Below are 15,683 nucleotides of genomic sequence, written 5' to 3'. Positions count from 1 at the left end.
TTGCAATATTCAGGTTGTTGGAGAGAGAGGTCAACACTGAGGACGGATTTGGGTGGCAGGACCTCGAAGGCGGCTCCGAATGTTAACAATCTGGGACTCCAAACGTCCTCGTGATGAAAAGCCCACAACAGAAACGGAGCGTGTCCCTGGCTGTCAGCTTAAAACTTTGAGCTCGCCGACGTCTCCTGAGGGTTAGACCCACTCGGGTCAACAACTGTGAAAGGAAACTGGAAATGATAGAAGTGTAGAAGTTTGTTTACGAAGGCAGCACTGACCCTTCCGGAGACAGCAGCGACAGTTATAAATAGCTTTCAGCTGGCTGTCACCGTCCCTCAAAGCTGCACCCAGGTGGACGAACCAGCCAAATCCAGGCAGCCAGCAGGGCGGGGCGCCCTCCGACTCTCGACTCTCGTTCAGCTATGACCCTTGTTGGAATTTTACCTCAAGGAAAACGCAGTCTGCCTCCCCCATGAAAACAACGATGTATCTTCTTCGTGGGCAGCATGTATCATGCATCATGCATCAGAGTAAACTCAAGCAGCCCTTTACCTCCAGAATGGGAAACATGGGGTATCACTTCCTAAAGCCCTGGTCGGCAAGGAGTAAAGCAACCCTCCCTCAGTACATGGCAATTCCAAGATTTACAGGGGTAGACACTTTTGAAGATCGGCCCTGAAGTACGTAGGCAGACGAACCAGCAGTCCCCAGCTGACAAAACTGGACCCCTGTCTCGGGAGGTCTGTCTATGATCCTGGGGGAGGGGGCACCTCCCTGCCCTGTTGGTTTGCAGTTTGACATCCCCAAAGGTTTCCTCGTGGCTGAGCTCTTGCTGGCTGGGGTGGAAGCCCAGCTGAGTAATGAGCCCATCACCCCTTTATATCCTTTCCCTGCGCGACCCTCTGAGCTCAAGTGAATGCTCCCCACCGTTCACTTTCCTTTTGCCTCAGTTTCCCTCTCAGCCCTCTCTGAGCCTGCTCTAATCAGGCCATGTTCCCTCTTCTGTTTCCCATCATTGCCCACAGCCCCAGCTAATGCTGTGTCCTGGAGTCTCTATACCACCCAAAGTGAAAAGGAGGCAGACACCGAGCTGGGACGGCTGGGGGTGTTCTGAGAATGAGTGAGACCCTCCCCGGAAGCACACAACCACGGATGCACACTCACACTCACACCCATCTCCCAGCCCACCCCCGCTCTTCCACACGCAAGTATTGCAGTCTCTGTCTCTCTCCAGCCTGATACACGGGCGCTAAGTGGAGGGGCAGGCACTGTGGCTCCTGTCTGCAGAAATTCACCTGATGGCCCTTCTCCCCCAGGAGCATAAAGCAGAGGGCAGAGGAACTCAACCTAATTCTAAAGCAATGTTCTCAAAATTCAGCATGCTTCAGAATCACCTAGAGGGCTTGTTAAAACTAAGATCACCACCTCCCCTCCCCCACTCGCTGAGTTTCTCATTTGGCAGGTCTAGGGAGGGGCTGAGAATTCATATCCCCAACAAGTTCCCAGGTGATGTCGAGGCTGCTTGCCCAAGGACTGTATTTAAACACCACTGCAGGAAAAAAAACAGAAACAAAAACCATCACAGGCGATCTTGGGGAGCGTGGCCCAGGAGGACTCAAGACTGGTGGGAGGTTTATAAGCCTCTGTCCTTACAGACTTTTCACAATGCCCCGAAGGCCATCAGGCCTGGCTGCAGAGGACTTCCTTGTTTTCCTGCCATCCCAAAGCCCTCCGGGGCCTGGTGTCCCCCTGGTGTCCAATCCTCCAATCCTCCTCCAATCCACCCAGCCTGCTGGGGAAGACCAGGGCCTGGGCAGCACCACACCCCTGACGCAGTCCATCCAGAAGGCATAACCCCTGTGTCGCAGGGACCACCCTGCTGCCCGGGACAATTGGGATGAAAGAGGGGAGTATGTGAAAAAAATGAAGCAGGAGCAGTAGGAGAGGGAAAGTGGAGTGTGCAGAGATTGGGGAAGGAAGAATGGATTTCTGTCCTTCTCTGGGGGTGGTCAATTCTAGAGTGAAAGCAAATCACCACCATTGCCATGTCTATTGGCAACAACCTCCTAAGAGCTACCAAATTTTAGCTCTCACATGTGAGTTCATGGCCTCAGAGGCAGACAGTCCTGAGCCTTCAACCCTGGGCTTCACTGACATCCGTCACGTAATTCTCACAAGCTCCTGATGGAAGTTCCATCCTGATCACACCGGCTGTGCTGGGCACCAGGATTCATAGCCAGAGCCCCTGCTTTACCACTCAGCCTCCCAGCCTCTCCGTGTGAGTCAGCAGGGGATGTCAGGGGGTCCCTGGGGTACCCCAGAGGGCTCACATGAGGGGATGGCAGAAAGTTCCAGAGGACAAGACAATAATCTCTGAAGCCCCTTCTTCATCACATTTCTATGATCAAAACTGCAGTGGGAGATCCACTGCATTTGAAGAAGAAATAAAGAAACAAGACAAGCACTAGCTTGTCTCTGTGATCCATCAAAGTTTCTTCCATGTGGGTGACAGAAAAAGGGTTTTGTGGTCAGAAATGTAACAAAGAAATTATTTTTACACCACTCCTTCTGCATAGTTTTTCACAGACAGCAATTTTATAAGGCATAATTATCTATTTTCACCTGCCTCATAAATTCCTCCTTTCCATTTCGTCCCCCAGTAAACTAGAAATTATTTAAAACTGAAGATGTGCATTTTGGTGCTTGGCTTCACACAGCTATGCCCTTCTCCACCACCGCCCCCCACCACCCGTGCTCCTGGCAGTTCCCTTTCTCCACTGACCCTGTCACATGTGCCCCATGCCATCAGACCCTCCTGTGAAAAGAAGCATGTCTGATCCTGAGGAGGGGAACAAGTACCTGTTCCCCAAGGACTGAAAGCCAGTCTTGCTGGCCACCACTCCTGCCTGGCTTCCTGGCCCCTAGGGAGCAGCTGGAGTCTGGGATGCTCAGGGTGTACCTCCTTCCTCCTTCCACAGTGCATCTGGTCCCAATGACTATCCCCTTTGTTTCCATCAGGCCAAGGTGACTGTGTGGTCTAGGGCCACACCGTGGGTTCTGCTGGAATGCCCAGAGCAGGGGTCCACCTGGGCTGGGAGAATGTCACTTTTTTATTTTTAGAGCTCCAACATCCTCGCATGCTGGAAGCTTCTGTATCTGCTGTAATCTTCACACTTTCCAGGGATGTAACTAAAGCAAGTTCTAACATAGACTGAGAGTTTACTATGAACCAGGCATCAGGCCAAAGGCTCTATAAAACTATTTTGCTTAATCCTAGCAGAGGTGTGAGGATGATGGAGAAGGAAGAAGGGAGGTGTGTGTCCCTAGAGCGGGATCAGGACCATTACCAGACTGAAGCACAGGGCCCATCAGGCTCCCTCCTCTGACTTTACTCAGAGCTCATACTGGTCCTTGGGACACTGTTTTGAGGTACAACTGAATCCCTGCTGAGTCCATGAAGCTCGTCAAAGACAACACTGGACCCACAGGCATGCTGCCAGGGACTCTCAGAGGTCAAGGGCATCCTAGGTTCTCCCAGGAGAATAAGAAGAAAATGAAGAAATGCCCACTCAAGGGTACACAAGCCATTAGGCACTCTCAATGTTTAGATTAATTGAGAATAAATGAACACTATAGAACTACTATGGATGCATATGGGCTGATCCCAGGAGACTAAATGGATTCATTAAAAAATACTAATTTGACTGCACTATAGGTATTTTAGCTTTGTAAAAGAACACATTTTAAATCATTAGATTCCTTATAAAATCTTCAATATCGTCAGGGAATGAGGATGACTGATGATATAATCCCCATATAAAGATGATGGCAATGGGCCAAGCCTGAGGCCTTCCAGACTTCAAGGCCTGAACTCTTGGACTTCTCCACCACCCACCTAGACATTGCAAAAGCCCACTGAAGGACGGAGCTCCCCCTTACCTGGGTCTTCCCTGTGCCCTGCTGGGCCACAGTGCCTTTCTGGCTGATGGATGGGGAGCCTCACTTGCAAAGTTAAGAAGCACTTGTGTCCTCCCCTCCCCAACCATGGCCTCCCAGGGCGGGTCGGGCCCATGTCTGGCTGCCTTGCTCCACCTGAGGAACCAGTCGGTGCCCCCAAGGTTATAGGGCAAGGTCATGCCTGGCCTCAAGAGCTCCAGATATGCTTCCTGTATCTGAAAAATTATTTACTGTGGTGATGTGTGATGCCTTTTTAAGAGAACAGATGGCACCTCCAATTAGAATGCTTTAAAAGGAAACCCTAATGAGATTATAAAAGCCAACAAATTGACTTTTTCATACAGTACTTCCCTGGCACACAATAAATCAAATATATAATGAGCCTCAATAAAATAATAGGTTTATTTACACTTGTTTTGCCTACTGTTGTGTTATAGCCCAGCCTGGCCTCTGGGTCCCTCATCAATGGCTTGCTCCTGCAGGCCAGGACCAGCGGCTAGAAAATGCATCCATGAGCTTCTCTGGGCCCCAACCACATAGACAAGTGTGGCTTGAACTTGGCAATTTCTGGTCTGGCCCTAGCGTCCCACATCTGGGCGCATAAGAATAGAGAAGCATGGGAAGGGTGTAGGGACGCATACAGGCAAGTCTAGTGCTCATCCCCACTCTGGAAGAGGTGGAGAGATTTTAGTGGGGCCACGGGGGATGAGAAAGAGGTGCTTACCCCCACAGCTAGCTGGACCAGAGATGGGAGAGAAAAAGCCTGTAAAGTGTGATCTTCATGAAATGAACTCAGGATACAGGTAGGCAAAGCAGAATGAGGGTCTGCAATGTGCAGACTGAAAGCTTTGGGACATTGCTATTTATTCCAGGAATCGGTCCTTTGGTTCAAGTGCTTCAGGTCAGGAAGCTGGAAGATAAGACTTGAGAGGTGGATGGGAGAGGAGCTGTATATCTACGAAGACAGCTCACATCAGCATTCTGAGCATTTGGTCATCGGCCTACCATCCGTGTAGGTGAACTTAGGCAGGGGCTGGATGGGTTTACTGGGTGTGTCTGCTGAAGTGGGAAGCTGGGGGCCTAGACTTCTATTTGCCTGAGTTAATCTGCAGAGACAACTCAGACAGCAAGGCAGAGTTCACGTCAGAAGCAAATGGGAATGGTTTTAGGAAGGGAGCTGTGAGACCCTGGGAGTATGCTTTGGAACTCATGGAGACCAGTCTCCAGTATGAACATCCAGCCAGCAGTGATTCAGTTTCGAAGGAAGTGCATTAAACCATGCTTCACATGCTCACCGAGACCCACAGAGGAACCCCAGAAATCAGTGGGGATGATACCACCACAGGAAGACAAGGACTCCAGTCAGCAGAAATGGAATAATTTCTGCTCATATCAAGCACCAGAGAGGGAGGTCTGGGGAAAATCCGTTTACAAGAGGATGAGCTTTTCTTCAGTTCAAATCTATAATCATTGATCGATCTCAGAACCTTGATCTAGAAGATACTTTCATTCCTCTTCTTTCCCCAGCAAAAGTTACATACACTGCAAGGCCAGAATTAAGAAGTTCTTCTATTCAGAGCTGAGTCATTTTTTCTGTCCATCAAACTACAAGTGTTTTTGAAACATTCCCTCTGTGCCCTTCTATCCTGGGGGTGGGAGGAAAGAATTTGGTTCAAAGACGTAAAGGGAAGTCTAGGGAGTCAGGCAACAGCATCTAATGCAGAAGGAAGTTGTAGCAAAACTAGAGGCTGACCTGGAACACTGACTTCCAAATATGATGAGAATACTTAAAAAAAGAAAACCCCTGTTTCAGGACTACAACACTTAAGAGAGTGGGAACAAGTTCTCTAAAGTGCTGTGAAGTCATAGTTCTTCTTATTCCTCCATGATTGTGAGAGAGAAGATGAGACAAAATTCTCCCCTCTCCCCTCCCTGAATCCCACCCAGGAAGTGGAGTTGCCCCCATTCACTTTTGGTAAAATGACTGCCCTTCCCTCCACAACAGAGAATGGGAGAGAGGTGAAGCTGAGGCATGAGCCCCAGATTCTAGAATTTCTGCCTCAGAGATGATTGCTGTGGCCAGAACTCTGGTCTTATCATTTGGCGGGGGCAAAGGTGCTGCACTCTACTGGGCACAGGAAGGGCACTGGAATTATTACAAAATACCTGGGCAATTAACAAAATTATTAGACTCTGAGAAGAGCCTGGACACTGAGATACAGGAAGTTCAGTGAAGATAGAGAATATTGTCAGCTGTCAAGACCAAGAGGGCTTCTTGGAGGAGGTGGCTAGGAATTGTTGTAACAGCCTAGTGGATCTTGATTTTGCACTCAAGAACTCTTGAGGCTGTCATTTTTAACATCTGGTGGGCAGAAGTTGTCTTGCTTCAGTGGGAGGAACACTCTCCCATTTTTTTTTTTAAAGATTTTATATATTTATTTGACAGAGTGAGCTAGAGAGCACAAGTAGGGGGAGCAGCAGAGGCAGAGCAGGAAGCAGGTTCTGCCCAATGCGGGGCTCGATCCCAGCACTCTGGGATCACGACCTGAGCCAAAGGTAGTCACCCAACCAACTGAGCCACCTAGGCGCCCCGTGAACACTCTCCCATTTGAGAGGAAGAGGTAAGAAAGAACGTAATAATCTTGACCTTGTGCTATTAAGCATAGGGGCTCTGTATGCCCCATCTCGGAGCTGTCCACTTCAGCACCACAATCAGCATTTCTGCTTTGTACTGCAGTCTGGTGTTTTAGTCTCCCCTGCCTACCACTTGCACTGTCAGGGAACCAAACTTCACAGCCCAGAGTCCTTTCTAGACACTTACTAGTGCATGCCACTTCTGGGGGGTCAAAATCCGCACGGTAATAGCCGGTCCGACAGGTACAGATGGGAGACGCTTCTGAAGGGGATCTGCTGTTGGAGGGGCAGTGGGAGCACCCCTCAGCTTCCTGGCTGGCCTTGAACATCCCGGCGGGGCAGGCTGGAACACAAAGAGACCATCTGAGAATTAATGGAAGAGTGGCAATAAGAATCAATTCCTTCGATAGGGAAAATGAAAGATTCTGCCCCCCTTGAAAAAGACATTGAGATATACCTCCTTAAACAAAGTGAGCATTTCTGATTGAGGAAACCCATATTTAATACTTCCAATTCTTTAAACATCCTTAGTGGAATACCTTCCATGGTACCAATGTTCTCTCTCACTTGAACAATATGAATAATGATTCTTCCCTTTCAGGTGTGTCGAGAGATTTAATTGAGAAAATGAATCTAATGTGTAGCTCAGTGTCTGGGACATAAGTGCTTTATAAATGGTTATTCCTTCCCTCTTCCACCTGGTTAACTGCCAGGGCCTTACCCTGAACCACTCATTGAAAAAAAAAATCTTTCCTAATATCCTCGAATGGGAAGGGTTCCTGGTTTATAAATGAATGGTATGCATGGTTCTTAAATGTCATGTTGCAACATACGTGAGGGTCACTGTAAGCTGTGTTAACAAGCACTTGTTATGAATGATAGTAAAGAACTGAAATTCATGAGTGATTCTTTAAAAAGAAATTAAAGTGATTTCAAGGTCACTGGCTTAACAACATCCTTTTCCCTTAATTGCATTTTTAAATGCTTTGTGGGTGTGGCAAAAAAAAAAAAATGGCTTTGCAGGCAGTGCTCCAGTGAATGTGTCATGCACTTGGTGTCGTCTACCATGTATATGGCAGTGGAGAAGGTTGGGAATGACTTGGACAGCCCAAAGCCCACTAGAGGTACCCTTGGACATGAAGCATGTTTTCTTAGTCTTCTGTGTGGTCAGTCTATGAGGAGCTATGCCCCAAAATGTTTGGCTCCAGGCCATCCCTTGGGCTTTCACCATGCTTCATCTACAGAGACCTTCTACTCCAGACTTCTGGGCTCCTCACTGCAGATTCCTCAAAAGACTGTTCCTGTCTGTTCTACTTCCCTGGAGCCCTTCCTCATCCTCACAGATCTGGGCTCTTTTTGTCCCTGGGAAACCTGCTCACACTCATCCTCCTTGGAGACAGAGTAAAACTTACTGCATGGTTAATTTATTTGGCTTTCTCATTAATTCATTCAATAAACATTTATTGTGAGTCTTCTGAGAATCTGACCCAGGGAATTTAGAGAAGAGAGCCTGCCTTCAAGGAGCTCTTGATCTAGCGTAGTCCTACAATTATAACACAGGGTGACTGTTGCTGTAACAGAAGTACTATTATAATGGCTTCTACTTACACAGAGCTCATCTTATCAAATATATTGTTCCCTCTGGAAAGTACCGAATATTCTTTAATAATAGCAGTGGCCACCATCTGTTAAACATTCTTGTTAAGTGCCTTGCATGTATTACTCTATGGGGTAGCTATTATTATATCTATTTTGCTAATGAGGAAATCGGGATACCAAGAGGTTAAAAAAGTTGCCCAGAATTAAACAGTGGGGGAAATGAGAGTGATGATATATGTATAAACTATTTAAAAAATACCCACAGCTTTTCTACTGAGACAAAGAAGGACTATTTCCTATGCTAGAAAAGTTTTCTCAGCCCTTTGCTCACTAGAAGTAAAGTACAGGGTATCAGTTACTCTGGAAATGCCCTGGGGCAGGAGCTCATCTCTGATGCAAGGTAATTTCTGGAATAGAATGCTCTGGGATGGCATAGCCCAGGAGTGTTCTGAGTCTGTGTTCTTTCGGTTGTTAACGCCTGTCACTTACAGGCCAAATATTTTGAAAATGTGTATTGAAAAAGTTAATCTCATTTTTTATTACAGAATTTCTCTGAACTTCCAAAAAATGGAATATAGAATGTTGTTTTCTCACCAAGATGCCCTATTTTGTAGAGCATCCCCTGAGATTCAAGTTCCATAGAAGACACTAGCATAAATGTTGTCTAGATGATCCAATAAGGTTCTTAAAGATTTCTGCTTGCAACCTACATAAAAATGGACCACTTGCTGACCCACCTCAGCACATTCACAAGGAACTTCTCAGCAGAAATAAAAAGTTACATTTTTGCTAAAGACTCAACAAATAAAATGTCAGCAGTGGCCCTGAGTGGCAAACCTAAAGTAGCCTAGAATATGGCTTACTGATCTGTCTTTCCAAGCCCATTGAGGAAAGACTCTCCCTCTTTCTTTCTCTTCTTGCCTTTCTTCTTCCCACATCTCTTCCTTGTCTCCCTTAAGAAACATTTGACCCTTTCCCTTATAAATCACCCAGCGTTTCTGGGCCATTCAGTTCTGGAGCTAAAGAATACAGAGAAAACCCAGGCCCATGCTGCCCAAACACTGCAGAAGCCTTTTCCCTGGAGAGTGGGGGAGGAGAGTGGTGAATCACATGCATTCATTGGGTCCTCTGTTACACTGTAATTTCCTTAATGTACCAGCTGGAGAGGAACAAGGTGTTTTCACTTTCTTTTCAAGCATTTAAAAGCCTACTTGGTTTACATTTAAGAAGTTAACAGCATAAACAATCATCCTGATATTCACAAGTAACAGCGGATTTAGGAAGTGACTTCCTCTGAGATTTCTGATGGGGGAAGGTCAGAACTGGGTACCCTGAATTCTCTAGAGGCTGCAGAGTCCACGAGGAGAAGAAATGAAGGAAAGCAGGTCCAAGCTGAACTTTAGGGCAAGAAGGTTAAAGATTGGGGAGAGAGGTCCCAGGAAGGATTGTGATTCCATCCTTTCCAGGAGAGTGAACACTGGGCAGTGATCAGTCCTGGGTCCCATTCCTGGCTCTGCTGGTTCCTAGCTGGGTGACCACAAGAAAGTTATGTAATACCTCAGAACCTCAACCTGCTGACCTGTAAATTGGATCTATAAAAAAGAAATACACACTTCTTGCAACTCCCACAGGTCATGAGAATTTAATAAAGTCAAATATGAAAGTGTACCTAGCATTAAATGCTAAATAATGCTAATTTCTCTCTACATCTGCTTACCCACTCCCTATTGAGAAACACATTTTCTTGGCTGGAACTGTCAGAACGCAGGGTCAGAATATAAGCTTAGAGTCCCAAAGCAGGCAAATCAATCTTGGAACCAGGTGAAGAATGTGTTTCTGAACAGATTATTTCTGTTTTGTATAATGGAAAATAATTATATCCGTAAAATATATTTTACATGCAATTGTAAAATGAATGAATCTCCTTAATAATCAGATGCCGTAAGTTAACATTTTAATAAAAACCTATGTCTAGGCACCCCCTTATTTATAATGAAGCAACATTTCTAGTTTCAGTTATTAAACTTTCAGATCGTCAATTATAAGCACACTTGAGCTATATTTTCTCATAGAATTAATGCTTTAAATAATGGTTAGAGTGCCAGGCTAGCCCACAAAGCCTTTTTAACTCATCTTGTATCAGACACCACTAATAAGAAATAGAAGTTAACAACATTGTTATTTTACTAGAAATTTAACACAGAAAAATAAATAAGAAAATTATGCTGCCCCTTGAGAAAATGCAGCTTTAATTAGAAGTGATACATGGAGCTTCCGGGGAGATTCTAACAAAGAGTGTTTAGGCCAAGGGAAGCAAAAGCAAACGGTCTTAGCCCGGATAAGTCACAGGAGTACGTAAAGCCGCTGGGAGTAATACAGTGAAGAATGGCAGGCACTCCGACAGCCTCCAGCAACATACCTGCCTAAAGGCTCTACAGTTTCACAAAAATAAGAATACTGGGATCGACTAACAAAGCACATCGTCACACTTGCAAGTCATTGCAAGGTAGATAAGACAGATTTTAATTTTAATATCATTAAAGCAAAACTCAGGGTTTTTAGATCTCTTGATAAAAAAAAGTATGGTCAGCACTCTCACTGTAGCTATGAATGAGCCCCTCATTCAACAGATGTTTACAGAAGACCTGACCGCAGCTGGGCACCTTGCTGGGAGGCCAGAGCGGAGGGTAGGAGGTGGGGGGGCAGGCGTTGGGAAGCACCCTTCCAGGTGGGGGAGGCAGACAATGGAAATGAAGGCTGACTCCTGCATGGCACGATCTGTGTGATACTTGTGTGTACACGGGCTGGGGAGGGTGGGGCCGGTCAGGCGGGATGTGCCTCATGACGAGGACCCGTCATTATGAGATGAGGACCATAAGCAGCACTTTCTTGTGGCAACTAGGAGGCCAGTTTCAGGAGAGGCAAAGACAAAGCAAAAAGGGAAGAGATGGAGGAACAGGAGAGGCAGGAAGGGAAATGAGGTCAGAGAGTGCCCAGCCCAGCCCAGATGTCAGGATCTCAGCCGGAAGGGTCTCATTACTATTCCAGGAGGCAGGTGGGAAGAGAAGAGCCGCATGCGCTGTGAATTGGCACAAGACCTTGGTCAGCGAGACACCTGTGAGCGGAGGGTGGTGGGGGGGGGGTTGGGATCTGTCCTCAGTGCAGCCCACGTTGCTTTTTTTCCTTAAGAAAAGGAGGTTTGCTTCTCTCCGTTGCAAGTGATCGCAGTTCAGACAGGTGACAACTGGAGCTTTTAGGTGGCACCTCCTCACCTAGGCCTCTTTCCCCTCCCCCAACTCTGGCAGAGAGGAAGAGACAAGACCCGAGTTCTGGGTCCCTAAGCCTGTGCTTATTTGCCATTTTCCGGGCAAAACACACAGCCTTTCTCTCCCCTTTCAAGTGACAAGGGACCGGTACAGGGGACCTATAGCTGATACCCGAAGGTCACCTTGAAATGCCCACCCAACTTCTCAGAGCCTCAACCATGTAACAAATGGCCTGGTGCTTACAATGCTCCGGAGAACCCCCTCCCCACTGTCCCTGCGCAGAGGCTTCCAGTGACACTAAATCCATCACCTACGGTACTATTACTTTATAAAGAAACAGATTAAGTGTCTCATAAACAGTGCAGTGATTGGGATAATGGAAAGCGCCTCTCGTCCCCATCTGCAGCATCAGGTTATGAAGCATTTCCAAGCAGCCAGGAAAAGGAAATTAATAGAAGCAAGAGGGAATAACCACTTTTATGCAATTTCCTCAGGAGATAGTGGACCATCTAATCTTTATTGGGGCCCTTTAACCTGTCACTCAGCACTCACTGGAGCCTCTTTAGCTCTCATGATTTTTCCCCGATATCTGAGGAAGATAAAATGAAAACCTCCAAACATTATTTTATAATTTTTGTACGTGGAGGGCACGTGTTGCCTCTGACCCTCCCCCATCCAGGGAAGCCTCAAAATACAACATTTTTATGCAGCAGAAATGCAAGAGAGCTTAACTATTCCCGGTGCATGGCGTAGGGGGTCACAGCTACTCTGCAGGAAGGAAATCTCTCCTTGCATTTTAAATGTGATTCTTCTCTCCACCACTGCCTTCTGTCCTTGCTTTCTTTTTAATAATCTGATTACTTCTCCTGATCTAATATTTTTCCCCAAATGAGTTTGCAAAGGTTCATGCCAATGAATATTCATCCCCTGCTTAAGAACCTGGTGCCTTTTTTCTTGAAGGCAGGTGTAGCTCAGCAGCTGGCTCAGGAGGCCTGTCTGCCTGGAGGGGCGACCATGAGCTGGGCCAGGCACTCACTCCCGGTCAGGAAGAGGGGCTCAGAGCCCTTAGCAAGGCTCTCTGCTCCCCAAAACCTCCCCTTCCTCTCCACAGTCTGCTCCCGCTCTGTGAGAAAGGCAGAAGAGCCCCAGACCCTGTCCCCGTGGGCAGCTGCTGAGCACTGCGGGACGGGTGAGGTAGTGGCAGGTGGGGAAGGACACAGCGGTTCCTGTGGTGCACGGGCACAGCTCTGCACAGCCCTTCTACCGGTCTTGCGGCCTTGCGTGGAGCCTGGTATTTGAAGTCATCCCTGTGACTGACTCTCCAACACCTTCCCATGATTCGTGGTGGGCACCATGGGTGACTGACTTTGGAACTCCAGTCACAAAGCTCCATGGAAGGGAGGTGGCCCTGGCCCCTTGCGCTGAGATTCCCCTGTCCACTCTTAGCGGGCAGTCTGCTTCTCCCAGAAGTGGATCTCCCTGAACAACCACAGGACATCGCCATAGGAACTCAGCTGAGCAGGGCAGATCAGAGTGGGCTGTTTACAGAGAAAACCCCTACATCAATGGTGGAGGTCTTGAGGAGAGTGAAGGCTGCCTGGAGAAGGTAGACAGGCACAGGCCTTGAAGGACAGGTAACAGCAGATGCAGAAATGGAAGGTGGGGCAATGGGTAAAGAATGTGCCCAGACAAGAGAGAGCAGGACTCTGGCTTGCCTAAGGAACCCTGGAGGGTCCTTTTGATAGTTTTAGGAACCCAAAGCTTTTAAAGGAGCCATGCAGGAGGCGGGCTGGAGGCATTTCCACTTCTCTGTCGACCTGCACAAATGAAGCCAAATGGGCCTGCAGTTTCTGCCTCCCTGGGCTGGGTGCCAGCTGTAATGGCCTGTGCAGAGGGGATACTTAGCTGTGTCACACACTTGTATCACTCGTGGTGACATTTGCTGAAATTGATGAATGCTGCAGGCACCACGACGCAGACAAGACTGTAACTTCCCGTGCTATTAAGCTGCTTAGACGGCAGCAGCAGCTGCGAGCCTAGAATGCATCAGTCAGTGTGGAAGTTGGTAAAAAGGTGGGGTGGGGACGGAGGCCTTTGCCTTGGTGGAATGGGAGTGGGGAGATCACCAAACAGGACTGAAGGATGACTAACAGAAGAGCAGCATCCCAATGGGGAGGGGCAGGCACTTAGGTTCTTATCAGCAATGGCAGCCAGGCACAGCCCAGCCAAGGTCAGGTTCAGACGTTGGAGGCTATTCGGGCCTCAGAGCCTCTCAGAAGGGAGCTCAGAGCTCCGTCCTACAGTCTCAGCCCAAGGTCAGTGTGGTTGGCCAACTCAACCCAAGGCCAACTCAGGTGTTTCCTAATGATCTAGGCCGGGGATTCTCCAACGGTGGTCTCCTGACCCACAGCAGGAGCAGCCCCTGGGAACTTGCAGAAATGCAGAGTCTCAGTCCGAAACTACTGAACCAGAGACTCTAGGGTGGGGCCCAGGGATATGAGTAGCAGCGAGCCCTCCAGAAGACCTTGAAGCCGCTCCATGTTGAGATCCACTGCTCTAGATCTCCTGGTAGAGTAAAAACACCATGGCCTTGGGCTCTGAGAAAACTAACTCCTAACAGGTTGTATAATCTTAAGCAAGTTACTTAACCCCCCAAATCGCAGCCCTGTCCTCTGTAAAACAGGGTGCTAGGATAACTGCCTTCTCACAGCTCTGTGGAGATCCCTGTCATGTACATAAACTTTCTGGAATGTGGCGGCTCCCCAGTAAATAGCAGCTGTGATTCAGGCTGAGGAGCAGGCTGAATTCAAAGTATTTAAGCTGACCCCTTACCATGGAGCTGTGCTGGGCACTAGGCTACCTGGATGAGCACACCGAGGTCCTTCCCTGACAAAGCTGACATCCTAGTGGAGGAAGGCAGACTCTAAACTAGCAATTCCAGTGGTGGGAATCCATGTGGGGAGGCCAGAGCAGGGACCCAACCCTGTCTGGGAGGGTCTCGGACAAGCAGCATCCAAGACATGAAGAAGAAATAAGAGCCTTACAGATTGGCAGAGGTAAGACAGGTTAGTGAGGGGAGATGGAGAACCCTCCACATGGACATAGCAGCATGTCCAAAGGCCCAGGGGCAAGAATGGGGCTCCAAGAGCAGCCTTTCTGTGGCCAGGCAGGGGACAGACGTGAGGTGGTCAGGGGGCAGGTGGCAAGGAAGAGGCTGTCTAGAGAGGGAACCTGAGTTCGTGTCATCAAGTCTCTGGGCCTTATTATCATTAGGTCCATGGAAGCTACTGGCGAGCTTAAAACTGGGGAGAAAGGCAATCAGGTTTTTGTTTCTGAAAGATCACACCGGCTGCTGGGAAGAGAAAGGACGGGAGGGGTGGGGACAGTTAGGGGGAGACAGGAGCCCAGAAAGAGTGATAATTACCAGGGTAGTGGGAACAGAGAGAAGCAGAGGGATTCGAGAATCATTAGGAAAACCTGGTGACTCACTGAGACCACTTATTCATTCAGCAGATACGCACTGAGTCCCTTATGCTGCCAGAAAGGCCACCCTCCATATTCCATTCACTTGCACTAGACATTTTCTTCCTTCTAGAGCTCCCTTTTAAACCTCTAGGGCCCTGGTCACGTGTGCCCTGTCTCTATGACTTTGAGGTGGTTGGGAGTGACATTAGGAAAGAGCCCAGGCAGGGAAGGCGGGATGAGGGCTCACTCAAAAACCAGGATTGGTTTGGCTCCTCTGGGAGCTGGCTATGACTGCTCCCCAAGTCTGTGACTGCTCCCCAAGTCTGTCTGTCCTCTAACTGCAAGCCTACAAACAGGGCTCAAGCAGACCCTCCACCAAGGAGGGGAGTCATCAGTCTTCACACTCAGGAATCCTCAGCCAGAAGAGCCTCTGGGACTTGGTATTGGGACAAGGAGGAGATCCAGGCCTGCCCCTACTTCCTTCCCCTGGACCCTGGGGGTGCAGCACTACCTGAGCCCCTCCCGTACAGGCCACCTGGACAGCCAGTAGCTGCTGAAAGCCCCTGGTTGCTTCCTAAAGCTTTAGCCCAACCAAGATTTTCCCTTTGACATGTGAGTCTCCTTCAGTTTCACACAATGCATCTGAGGGCACATTCTAGGTGCCCTGAGTTAGAGATGGGAGTCACTTTCCTTACATCAGGGAGACAACAGAGCTATTGTTGAGGAGTGGGGACAGATATGCAGGGGATTAGAGGTGGGAGGGAG

General features: G+C 48.2%; 1 protein-coding gene across 1 annotated transcript in view; it reads right to left on the bottom strand.

Moving 5' to 3' along the window:
* LOC111154967 (EPH receptor B1) overlaps nt 1-15,683 on the bottom strand; it is a 288,290-nt gene that overhangs the window by 131,918 nt on the left and 140,689 nt on the right. The window contains exon 4 of the mRNA XM_022514925.1: nt 6,776-6,931. Coding sequence (XP_022370633.1) covers nt 6,776-6,931 — 156 coding nt within the window. The remainder of the gene's footprint in view (nt 1-6,775; nt 6,932-15,683) is intronic.

The sequence above is a fragment of the Enhydra lutris genome, unplaced genomic scaffold (assembly GCF_002288905.1).
Source record: "Enhydra lutris kenyoni isolate GAN:26980312 unplaced genomic scaffold, ASM228890v2 scaffoldscaffold39, whole genome shotgun sequence".
NCBI lineage: Eukaryota > Metazoa > Chordata > Mammalia > Carnivora > Mustelidae > Enhydra > Enhydra lutris.
The sequence above is the reverse complement of the archived record's forward strand: the minus strand, read 5'-3'. Positions and strand labels throughout refer to the sequence as shown.